This window comes from Somniosus microcephalus, chromosome 5 (assembly GCF_052327205.1).
Source record: "Somniosus microcephalus isolate GS21.2 chromosome 5, FLI_Smic_1.0, whole genome shotgun sequence".
Classification (NCBI taxonomy): domain Eukaryota; kingdom Metazoa; phylum Chordata; class Chondrichthyes; order Squaliformes; family Somniosidae; genus Somniosus; species Somniosus microcephalus.
Window position 1 is genome coordinate 269,071,347 of NC_140991.1, and position 13,843 is coordinate 269,085,189.

General features: G+C 39.8%; 1 protein-coding gene across 2 annotated transcripts in view; it reads left to right on the forward strand.

Annotated features, from left to right (window-relative positions):
- The window catches only part of LOC147117715 (uncharacterized), a 37,528-nt gene extending 24,013 nt beyond the window's left edge, over window positions 1-13,515 (forward strand). For both annotated transcript variants that reach the window (XM_085988931.1, XM_085988932.1), the window contains exon 3: window positions 1,041-13,515. In XM_085988931.1, the coding sequence (XP_085845057.1) occupies window positions 6,708-7,907 (1,200 nt within the window). In that variant the 5' untranslated portion in view covers window positions 1,041-6,707 and the 3' untranslated portion in view covers window positions 7,908-13,515. The remainder of the gene's footprint in view (window positions 1-1,040) is intronic.
- Window positions 13,516-13,843: the final 328 nt, after the last annotated feature.

The following is a 13,843-nucleotide window of genomic DNA, read 5'->3' on the forward strand; positions in this document are numbered from 1 at the left end:
CTAATGTTAACATACTCTCTCAAAAAAATACCACCCTTGCATTTCTAATGTAATAACTTATATTTCAACTTTAAAAAAAATTGTGAATTGTTTTATTAATGTCATTAAATTTGCATTGTTAATTTTAAATGTTAATATATTTGAACAGGTGTACAAACAAACTGTGAGAACAAAGGAAAGCTGATTATTGTTGATCGGGTTATGTCATGATTATCTAACTGCCCAGTTTTGGCCTCCTTAATTGTTGTAGAAGATGGGGGAACTGGAGGGGGGCCTTTGCTCTGCTCAGAGCAGCAGATGCACCAGATACTGAGATACCCAAAAGATTTTTCAGCTTATTTGTTTAAATAAATAAAAGCTATCAGGATATAATAGCCATATACAAATCAGTGGAAATAACTGATGAAATGCAATGCAACATGGTAAGGAAGAAAATATACAGGCAATAATTGGTCACCTCTGTGATCGGCAGATGCAGAATGAATTGCCTCAAAATATGGTTATTGGAATAAATATAAACTTGTTGCATAACTAGAGATGGTAGGAGAAGTGAAGACCATGAAACGAAGAGTTAGTGAGGAAGAGAATCACTATTCTAAATGATAAAAGTTGGTATAAAATACCAAACAGACAAAGAATTATATGTTGTTTCAGAATTGAATTCATTGCAATTGCACTTTCTGCTAATATAGATCATATTCTACAGACAGATTCAAAAAGAAAACAAATATATAGAAATAGTAACTGAGTGAATGCAAAATACCCATCATGTACTCAGCTCAGTGACCACAGGATTTGCTCTCCCTGCTGCACACCAATAACACTTTTTTATATTCTTGCATTATTGAGAATGTCAAAAATAAGTAAGCTAGAAATTTAGAATTGCTTCATGGTGAGTTTTGAATCTGACTGTAGAATATGATCTATATTAGCAGAAAGTGCTGCCTGTATTTTAACTATAATCCTCACCATCAATGTACCTTCCATGCTTATATTAGTCAGAATTAAAATATAATGAATACATTTTCTTGTATTTTAAGGAGAACATTGGAATTTATTGCCCCTGTGAAAGGCTTGCACAGCTTGCTCTCATCCATGATTATGTGGGCCCCACTCTTGGATACCTGCTGTATGTGGGTTACATACATTATCCGCTCTGTGTACGATAAAGGAGAAAATGGTTTGTACCTTGTGTTCAAGGGTGTAATGCACTGCTGGTCTTCAGGTGATTTGCAAAATTGGATTTCTTCTAACTGTTCCTTCCATGCATCCTTGACTACACCACAGGCTGTGCTGTTGCACGCTCCTAGCAGCCGCTTATTCTTCGTTAAATATCGTTGGATACTATTATTTGGACAATTACGTAGGTGACCTTTAGTCTATCACCACTTGGAACAGTGCTGTGGTTATCAGCAACAATTAAAATGTTCTGAATTAAATTTTCCTAATCATTGCAGCAGTCGTATTACAGAAAGAGTAAAAATTTTTTTTTTTTAATAATAGAGCTTGTTACAGAATGTAGTAAACAGAAACTGTTTGGAGAGATTGTTCAGTATTGCACCATTTAGTTGTGGGGCTTTATGTGCTTCTTGATGCAGACTGATATTCAGTGACATCACCATTAAAAAGATAGATATCTGGCTGCTTCTAAAAATTTACAAAGATACACTGAAAAAGCCACCCCATCTTGGATAAATATACTGAACGCAACGCCTCATGTTTGACTATGTACTGGAATACAAAGTCTCGTGTCGGAATAATGAACTAGAACACAACGTTTCATGTTGGAATAATGTACTGGAACACAACGTCTCATGTTGGAATAATGTACTGGAACACAACGTCTCGTGTTGGAATAATGCACTGGAATACAAAGTCTCATGTTGGAATAATGTACTGGAACACAATGTCTCGTGTTGGAATAATGTACTGGAACACAACGTCTCGTGTTGGAATAATGTACCGGAACACAATGTCTCATGTTGGAATAATTTACTGGATCACAATGTCTCATGTTGGAATAATGTACTGGAACACAATGTCTCGTGTTGGAATAATGTACTGGATCACAACGTCTCATGTTGGAATAATGTACTGGATCACAACGTCTCATGTTGGAATAATGTACTGGATCACAACGTCTCATGTTGGAATAATGTACTGGAACACAATGTCTCGTGTTGGAATAATGTACTGGATCACAACGTCTCATGTTGGAATAATGTACTGGATCACAACGTCTCATGTTGGAATAATGTACTGGATCACAACGTCTCATGTTGGAATAATGTACTGGAACACAATGTCTCGTGTTGGAATAATGTACTGGATCACAACGTCTCATGTTGGAATAATGTACTGGAACACAATGTCTCGTGTTGGAATAATGTACTGGAACACAACGTCTCATGTTGGAATAATGTACTGGAACACAACATCTCGTGTTGGAATAATGTACTGGAACACAACGTCTCGTGTTGGAATAATGTACTGGAACACAACATCTCGTGTTGGAATAATGTACTGGAACACAACGTCTCGTGTTGGAATAATGTACTGGAACACAATGTGTGATGTTGGAATAAGGTACTGGAACACAACATCTCGTGTTGGAATAATGTACTGGAACACAACGCCTTGTGATGGAATAATGTACTGGAACACAACGTCTCATGTTGTAATAATGTACTGGAACACAACGTCTCATGTTGGAATAATGTACTGGAACACAACGTCTCGTGTTGGAATAATTACTGGAACACAACGTCTCGTGTTGGAATAATGTACTGGAACACAATGTCTCGTGTTGGAATAATGTACTGGAACACAATGTCTCGTGTTGGAATAATGGACTGGAAAACGGCGTCTCGTGTTGGAATAATGTACAGGAACACAACGTCTCGTGTTGGAATAATGTACTGGAACAGAATGTCTCGTGTTGGAATAATGTACTGGAAAACAGCGTCTCGTGTTGGAATAATGTACTGGAACGCAACGTCTCGTGTTGGAATAATATACTGGAACACAACGTCTCGTGTTGGAATAATGTACTGGAACACAACGTCTCGTGTTGGAATAATATACTGGAACACATCGTCTCGTGTTGGAATAATGTACTGGAAAACATCGTCTCGTGTTGGAATAAACAAGTGGAACACGTCTCATGTTGGAATAATGTACTGGAATACAACGTCTTGTGTTGGAATAATGTACTGGAACACAACGTCTCGTGTTGGAATAATGTACTGGAACACAACGTCTCATGTTGGAATAATGTACTGGAAAACAACATCTTGTGTTGCAATAATGTACAGGTACTAGAACACAACGTCTCGTGTTGGAATAATGTACTAGAACACTACGTCTCGTGTTGGAATAATGTACTGGAACACAACGTCTCGTGTTGGAATAATATACTGGAACACATCGTCTCGTGTTGGAATAATGTACTGGAAAACATCGTCTCGTGTTGGAATAAACAAGTGGAACACGTCTCATGTTGGAATAATGTACTGGAATACAACGTCTTGTGTTGGAATAATGTACTGGAACACAACGTCTCGTGTTGGAATAATGTACTGGAACACAACGTCTCATGTTGGAATAATGTACTGGAAAACAACATCTTGTGTTGCAATAATGTACAGGTACTAGAACACAACGTCTCATGTTGGAATAATTTACTGGAACACAACGTCTCATGTTGGAATAATGTACTGGAACACAACGTCTCGTGTTGGAATAAAGGACTGGAACACAACGTCTCGTGTTCGAAAAATATACTGGAACACAACTTCTCGTGTTGGAATAATGTACTGGGACACAACGTCTCGTGTTGGAATAATGTACTGGAACACAACATCTTGTGTTGGAATAATGTACTGGAACACAACGTCTCGTGTAGGAATAATGTACTGGAACACAACGTCTCGTGTTGGAATAATGTAGTGGAACACAACGTCTCCTGTTGGAATAATGTACTGGAACACAACGTCTCATGTTGGAATAATGTACTGGAACACAACGTCTCCTGTTGGAATAATGTACTGGAACACAACGTCTCATGTTGGAATAATGTACTAGAACACAACGTCTCATGTTGGAATAATGTACTGGGACACAATGTCTCGTGTTGGAATAATGTACCAGAACACAACATCTCGTGTTGGAATAATGTACTAGAGGAAAACGTTTCATGTTAGAATAATGTGCTAGAGCACAATGTCTCGTGTTGGAAAAATGTACTGGACCACAACGTCTCATGTTGGAATGATGTACTGGAACAGAACATCTCGTGTTGGAATAATGTACTGGAACACAACGTCTCATGTTGGTATGATGTACTAGAGCAAAATGTTTCATGTTAGAATAATGCGCTAGAACACAATGTCTCATTTTGGAATAATGTACTGGAACACAACGTCTCGTGTTGGAATAATGTACTGGAACACAACGTCTCATGTTAGAATAATGTACTGGAACACAACGTCTCCTGTTGGAATAATGTACTGGTGCACAACGTCTCGTGTTGCAATAATGTACTAGAACACAACGTCTCATGTTGGAATAATTTACGAGAATACAATGTCTCATTTTGGAATAATGTACCAGAACATTACATCTCAAGTTGGAATAATGTACTGGAACACAACGTCTCCTGTTGGAATATTGTACTAGAACACAACGTGTCGTGTTGGAATAATGTACTGGAACACAACGTCTCGTGTTGGAATAATGTACTGGAATACATCGTCTCGTGTTGGAATAATGTACTGGAACACAACGTCTCATGTTGGAATAATGTACTGGAATACATCGTCTCGTGATGGAATATTGTACTGGACCACAACGTCTCATGTTGGAATAATGTACTGGACCACAACGTTTCATGTTGGAATAATGTACTGCAACACAACGTCTCGTGTTGGAATAATGTACTGGAACACAACGTCTCCTGTTGGAATAATGTACTGGAACACAATGTCTCATGTTAGAATAATGTACTCGTAAACAACGTCTCATGTTGGAATGATGTACTGGAATACAATGCCTCATGTTAGAATAATGTACTAGAAAACAACGTCTCGTGTTGGAATAATGTACTAGAACACAACGTCTCATTTTGGAATAATGTACTGGACCACAACATCTCATGTTGGAATAATCACAGAATCACAGAATCACAGAAACCTCACAGTGCAGATGGAGGCCATTTCGGCCCATCGAGCCTGCACCGACACATATCCAACCCGATCCCCGTAACCCCTACACCAACACATAACCCACCCTAACCCCGTAACCCCACGTATTTAATCCCCCTAACACTAAGGGTCAATTTTATCATAGCCAATCAACCTAACCTGCACATTTTTGGACTGTGGGAGGAAACCGGAGCTACTGGAACACAACGTCTCCTGTTGGAATGATGTACTGGAACACAACGGCTCGTGTTGGAATAATGTGCTGGAACACAACGTCTCATTTTGGAATAAAGTACTGGAGTACAACGTCTCGTGTTGGAATAATGTACTGGAAAACAACGTCTCGTGTTGGAATGATGTACTGGAACACAACGTCTCGTGTTGGAATAATGTGCTGGAACACAACGTCTCATGTTGGAATAATGTACTGGAACACAATGTCTCGTGTTGGAATAAAGTACTGGAACACAACGTCTCGTGTTGGAATATTGTACTAGAACACAACGTCTCTTGTTGGAATAATGTACTGGAACACAACGTCTCGTGTTGGAATAATGTACTGGAATACATCGTCTCGTGTTGGAATAATGTACTGGAACTCAGCGTCTCGTGTTGGAATATTGTACTGGAACACATCGTCTCATGATGGAATAATGTACTGGAACACATCGTCTCGTGATGGAATATTGTACTGGACCACAACGTCTCATGTTGCAATAATGTACTGGACCACAACGTCTCGTGTTGGAATAATGTACTGGAACACAACGTCTCATGTTGGAATAATGTACTGGAACACAATGTCTCGTGTTGGAATAATGTACTGGAATACATTGTCTTGTGTTGGAATAATGTACTGGAATACATCGTCTCGTGTTGGAATATTGTACTGGAACACATCGTCTCGTGATGGAATAATGTACTGGAACACATCGTCTCGTGATGGAATAATGTACTGGACCACAACGTTTCGTGTTGGAATAATGTACTGGAACACAACGTCTCGTGTTGGAATAATGTACTGGAACACAACGTCTCCTGTTGGAATAATGTACTGAAATACAACGTCTCATGTTGGAATAATGTACTAGTAAACAACATCTCATGTTGGAATGATGTACTGGAATACAATGCCTCATGTTAGAATAATGTACTAGAAAACAACGTCTCGTGTTGGAATAATGTACTAGAACACAACGTCTCATGTTGGAATAATGTACTGGAACACAACATCTCATGTTGGAATAATCACAGAATCACAGAATCACAGAAACCTCACAGTGCAGATTGAGGCCATTTCGGCCCATCGAGCCTGCACCGACACATATCCAACCCGATCCCCGTAACCCCTACACCAACACATAACCCACCCTATCCCCGTAACCCCACGTATTTAATCCCCCTAACACTAAGGGTCAATTTTATCTTAGCCAATCAACCTAACCTGCACATTTTTGGACTGTGGGAGGAAACCGGAGCTACTGGAACACAACGTCTCCTGTTGGAATGATGTACTGGAACACAACGGCTCGTGTTGGAATAATGTGCTGGAACACACCGTCTCATCTTGGAATAATGTACTGGAGTACAACGTCTCGTGTTGGAATAATGTACTGGAACACAACGACTCGTGTTGGAATGATGTACTGGAACACAACGTCTCGTGTTGGAATAATGTGCTGGAACACAACGTCTCCTGTTAGAATAATGTACTGGTACAGAACGTCTCGTGTTGGAATAATGTACTGGAACACAACGTCTCGTGTTGGAATAATGTACTGGAACACAACGTCTCGTGTTGTATTAATGTACTGGAATACAATGTCTCGTGTTGGAATAATGTACTGGAACACAATGTCTCGTGTTGGAATAATGTACTGGAACACAACGTCTCGTGTTGGAATAATGTCCTGGAACACAATTTCTCGTGTTGGAATAATGTACTGGAACACAATGTCTTGTGTTGGAATAATGTACTGGAACACAACGCCTTGTGTTGGAATAATGTACTGGAACACAATGTCTCGTGTTGGAATAATGTACTGGAACACAATGTCTCGTGTTGGAATAATGTACTGGAACACAATGTCTCGCGTTGGAATAATGTACTGGAACACAACGTCTCCTGTTGGAATAATGTACTGGAACACAATGTCTCATGTTGGAATAGTGTACTGGAACACAATGTCTTGTGTTGGAATAATGTACTGGAACACAATGTCTCGTGTTGGAATAATGTACTGGAACACAACGGGTCGTGTTGGATTAAAGTACTGGAACACAACGTCTCATGTTGGAATAATCTACTGGAACACAACGTCTCGTGTTGGAATAATGTACTGGAACACAACGTCTCGTGTTGGAATAATGTACTGGAACACAATGTCTCATGTTGGAATAATGTACTGGAACACAACGGGTCGTGTTGGATTAATGTACTGGAACACAACGTCTCATGTTGGAATAATCTACTGGAACACAACGTCTCGTGTTGGAATAATGTACTGGAACGCAATGTCTCGTGTTGGAATAATGTACTGGAACACAACGTTTCGTGTTGGAATAATGTACTGGAACACAACGTCTCGTGTTGGAATAATGTACTGGAACACAACGTCTCCTGTTGGAATAATGTACAGAAATACAACGTCTCATGTTGGAATTATGTACTGGAACACAATGTCTCATGTTAGAATAATGTACTAGTAAACAACATCTCATGTTGGAATGAAGTACTGGAATACAATGTCTCATGTTAGAATAATGTACTAGAACACAACGTCTCGTGTTGGAATAATCTACTGGAACACAACGTCTCATGTTGGAATGATGTACTGGAATACAACATCTCATTTTGGAATAATGTACTGGAGTACAACGTCTCGTGTTGGAATAATGTACTGGAACACAATGTCTCGTGTTGGAATGATGTACTGGAACACAACGTCTCGTGTTGGAATAATGTGCTGGAACACAACGTCTCCTGTTGGAATAATGTACTGGTAAAGAACGTCTTGTGTTGGAATAATGCACTGGAACACAACGTCTCATGTTGGAATAATGTACTGGAACACACGTCCCATGTTGGAATAATGTACTGGAACACAATGTCTCATGTTGGAATAATGTACTGGAACACAACGTCTCATGTTGGAATCATGTACTGGAACACTATGTCTCATGTTGGAATAATGTACTGGAACACAATGTCTCGTGCTGGAATAATGTACATATAACACAATGTCTCATGTTGGAATAATGTACTGGAACACAACGTCTCATGTTGGAATAATGTACTGGAACACATTGTCTCATGTTAGAATAATGTCCAAGACCACAATGTCTAGTGTTGGAATAATGTACTGGAACACAACGGGTCGTGTTGGAACGATGTACTGGAGCACAATGTCTCGTGTTGGAATAATGTACTGGAACACAACGGGTCGTGTTGGAATAATGTACTGGAACACAACATCTCGTGCTGGAATGATGTACTAGAATACAACGTCTCGTGTTGGAATAATGTACTGGAATGCAACGTTTCATGTTAGAATAATGTACTAGAGCACAACGTTTCATGTTGGAATGATGTACTGGAACACAACATCTCCTGTTGGAATAATGCACTGGAACACAACGTCTCGTGTTGTAATAATGTACTGGAACACAACATCTCGTGTTGGAATAATGTACTGGAACACAACGTCTCGTGTAGGAATAATGTACTGGAACACAACGCATCATGTTGGAATAATGTACTGGAACACAACGTCTCGTGTTGGAATAATGTACTGGAACACAATATCTCAGGTTGGAATACTGTACTGGAACACAATGTCTCGTGTTGGAATAATGTACTGGAACACAATATCTCATGTTGGAATAATGTACTGGAACACAATGTCTCGTGTTGGAATAATGTACTGGAACACAATGTCTCATGTTGGAATAATTTACTGGAACACAATGTCTCGTGTTGGAATAATGTACTGGAACACAATGTCTCATGTTGGAATAATGTACTGGAACACAATGTCTCGTGTTGGAATAATGTACTGGAATAAAACGTCTCGTGTGGGAATAATGTACTGGAACACAACGTCTCGTGTTGGAATAATGTACTGGAATACAACGTCTCATGTTGGAATAATGTACTGGAACACAACGTCTCATGTTGGAATAATGTACTGGAACACAACGTTACGTGTTGGAATTATGTACTGGAATACAACGTCTCCTGTTGGAATAATGTACTGGAACACAACGTCTCGTGTTGGAATAATGTACTGAACACAACATCTCGTGTTGGAACAATGTACTGGAACAGAACGTCTCGTGTTGGCATAATGTACTGGAACACAACGTCTCGTGTTGTAATAATGTATTGGAACACAACGTCTCGTGTTGGAATAATGTACTGGAACACAATGTCTCATGTTGGAATAATTTACTGGAACACAATGTCTCGTGTTGGAATAATGTACTGGAACACAACGTCTCATGTTGGAATAATGTACTGGAAAACAACGTCTCGTGTTGGAATAATGTAATGGAACACAACATCTTGTGTTGGAATAATGTACTGGAATACAACATCTCATGTTGGAATAATGTACTGGAATACAACATCTCGTGTTGGAATAATGTACTGGAACACAACTTCTCGTGTTGGAATAATGTACTGGAACACAACGTCTCGTGTTGGAATAATGTACTGGAATACAACGTCGCATGTTGGAATAATATGCTGGAACGCAATGTCTCATGTTGGAGTTATGTACTGGAACACAACATCTCGTGTTGGAATAATGTACTGGAACACAACGTCTCGTGTTGGAATAATATACTGGAATACAACGTCTCGTGTTGGAATAAAGTACTGGACACAACATCTCGTGTTGGAATAATGTACTGGAACACAACGTCTCGTGTTGGAATAATGTACTGGAACACAATGTCTCGTGTTGGAATAATGTACTGGAACACAACGTCTCGTGTTGGAATAATGTACTGGAACACAATGTCTCGTGTTGGAATAATGCACTGGAACACAACATCTCATGTTGGAGTATTGTACTGGAACACAACATCTAGTGTTGGAATAATGTTCTGGAATACAATGTCTCGTGTTGGAATAATGTACTAGAATACAACGTCTCATGTTGTAATAATGTACTGGAACAAAACCTCTCATGTTGGAATAATGTACTGGAATAGAAACATAGAAACATAGAAGATAGGAGCTGGACTCGTCCATTCGGCTCCTCAAACCTGCTCTGCCATTCAATGCTTTCTCCCCATATCCCTTGATCCCTTTAGCCTTAAGAAATATATCCAACTCCTTCTAGAATATCCTTAATGAATTGGCCTCCACTGCCTTCTGTGGTAGAGAATTCCACAGGTTCACCACTCTCTGGGTGAAGAAATTCCTCCTCATCTCTGACCTAAATGCCTTAACCCTTATCCTTATAATGTGACCCATGGTTCTGGACTCCGTGACCATCGGAAACATCCTTCCTGCATCTAGTCTGTCCAGTCCTGTCAGAATTTTAGAAGTTTCAATGAGAACCCCTCTCATTCTTCTAAACTCCAACAAGTATAAGCCCAATTGACCCAATCTCTCCTCATATGTCATTCCTGCCATCCCAGGTTTCAGCCTGATGAATCTTCGCTGCACTCCCTCCATTGCAAGAACATCCTTCCTCAGATAAGGCGACCAAAACTGCACACAATACTCAAGATGTGCTCTCACCAAGGCCCTGTGCAACTGCAGCAAGACATCTTTGTTCCTGTACTCAAACCCTCTCGCTAAGAAGGCCAACATACCATTTGCCTTCTTAACCGCCTGCTGCACCTGCATGCTTACCTTCAGCGACTGGTGCACAAGGACACCCAGGTCTCGTTGCACTTCCGCTTCTCCCAATCTATTGCCATTCAGATAATAATCTGCCTTCCTGTTTTTGACACCAAAGTGGATATCCTCGCATTTATCCACGTTATATTGCATCTGCCATGCTTCTGCCCAATCACCCAACCTGTCCAAATCATACTGGAGTTTCTCGGCATCCTCCTCACAGCACACACGCCCACCCAGCTTTGTGTCGTCTGCAAACTTGGAGATATTACATCTAGTTCCCTCGTCTAAATCATTAATATATATTATGAATAGCTGGGGTCCAAGGACCGATCCCTGAGGTACCTCTCTAGTCACTGCCTGCCACTCGGAATAAGACCCGTTTATTCCAACTCTTTGCTTCCTGTGTGCCAACCAGTTTTCTATCCAAGTCAAAACCTTGCCCCCAATCCCATGTGCCTTAACTTTACACACTAATCTCTTATGCGGGACCTTATCGAAAGCCTTTTAAAAGTCCAAATACACCACATCCACTGGTTCTCCCTTATCTATTTTATCAGTTACATCCTCAAAAAATTCCAGTAGATTAGTCAAGCATGATTTACCTTTTGTAAATCCATGTTGACTTTGTTCGATCCTGTCATTGTTTTCCAAGTGCTCTGCTATTACATCATTTATAATGGACTCTAGCATTTTCCCCACTACCGATGTCAGGCTTACCAGTCTGTAATTCCCCATTTTCTCTCAACTTTTTTGAATAGTGGGGTAACATTAGCTACCCTCCAATCCATGGGTACTGTTCCAGATTCTATCGAATGTTGGAAGATGATCAGCAATGCATCTACTATTTCTAGGGCCCTTTCCTTAAGTACCCTAGGATGTAGATTAACAGGCCCTGGAATAATGTACTGGAACACAATGTCTCATGTTGGAATAGTGTACTGGAACACAATGTCTCATGTTGGAATAATGTACTAGAATACAACGTCTCGTGTTGGAATAATGTACTGGAACACAACGTCTCGTGTTGGAATAATGTACTGGAACACAACGCCTCCTGTTGGAATAATGTACTGGAACACAATGTCTCGTGTTGGAATAATGTACTAGAACACAATGTCTCGTGTTGGAATAATGTACTGGAACACAACGTCTCGTGTTGGAATAATGTACTGGAACACAATGTATCGTGTTGGAATAATGTACTGGAACACAACATCTTGTGTTGGAATAATGTACTGGAATACAACATCTCATGTTGGAATAATGTACTGGAATACAAAATCTCGTGTTGGAATAATGTACTGGAACACAACGTCTCGTGTTGGAATAATGTACTGGAACACAACGTCTCATGTTGGAATAATCTACTGGAACACAACGTCTCGTGTTGGAATAATGTACTGGAACACAACGTCTCATGTTGGAATAATGTACTGGAACACAATGTCTCATGTTGGAATAATGTACTGGAGCACAATGTCTTGTGTTGGAATAATGTACTGGAACACAATGTCTCGTGTTGGAATAATGTACTGGAACACAACGTCTCATTTTGGAATAATGTACTGGAACACATTGTCTCATGTTAGAATAATGTACCAGAACACAATGTCTAGTGTTGGAATAATGTACTGGAACACAACGGGTCGTGTTGGAGCGATGTACTGGAACACAATGTTTTATGTTGGAATAATATTCTGGAACACAACGACTCCTGTTGGAATAACGTACTGGAACACAAAGTCTCGTCTTGGAATAATATACTAGAACACAACGTCTCGTGTTGGAGTTATGTACTGGAACACAATGTCTCATGTTGGAATAATGTACTGGAACACAACGTCTCATGTTGGAATAATGTACTGGAATAGAATGTCTCGTGTTGGAACAATGTACTGGAACACAACGTCTCGTGTTGGAATAATGTACTGGAACACAACGTCTCGTGTTGTAATAATGTACTGGAACACAACGTCTCGTGTTGGAATAATGTACTGGAAAACAACGTCTCATGTTGGAATAATGTACTGGAGCACAATGTCTCATGTTGGAATAATGTACTGGAACACAACGTCTCGTGTTGGAATAATGTACTGGAACACAATGTCTCATGTTGGAATAATTTACTGGAACACAATGTCTCATGTTGGAATAATGTACTGGAACACAATGTCTCATGTTGGAATAATTTACTGGAACACAATGTCTCGTGTTGGAATAATGTACTGGAACACAATGTCTCATGTTGGAATAATTTACTGGAACACAATGTCTCGTGTTGGAATAATGTACTGGAACACAATGTCTCATGTTGGAATAATGTACTGGAACACAATGTCTCGTGTTGGAATAATGTACTGGAATAAAACGTCTCGTGTGGGAATAATGTACTGGAACACAACGTCTCGTGTTGGAATAATGTACTGGAATACAACGTCTCATGTTGGAATAATGTACTGGAACACAACATCTCATGTTGGAATAATGTACTGGAACACAACGTTACGTGTTGGAATTATGTACTGGAATACAACGTCTCCTGTTGGAATAATGTACTGGAACACAACGTCTCGTGCTGGAATAATGTACTGAACACAACATCTCGTGTTGGAACAATGTACTGGAACAGAACGTCTCGTGTTGGCATAATGTACTGGAACACAACGTCTCGTGTTGTAATAATGTATTGGAACACAACGTCTCGTGTTGGAATAATGTACTGGAACACAATGTCTCATGTTGGAATAATTTACTGGAACACAATGTCTCGTGTTGGAATAATGTA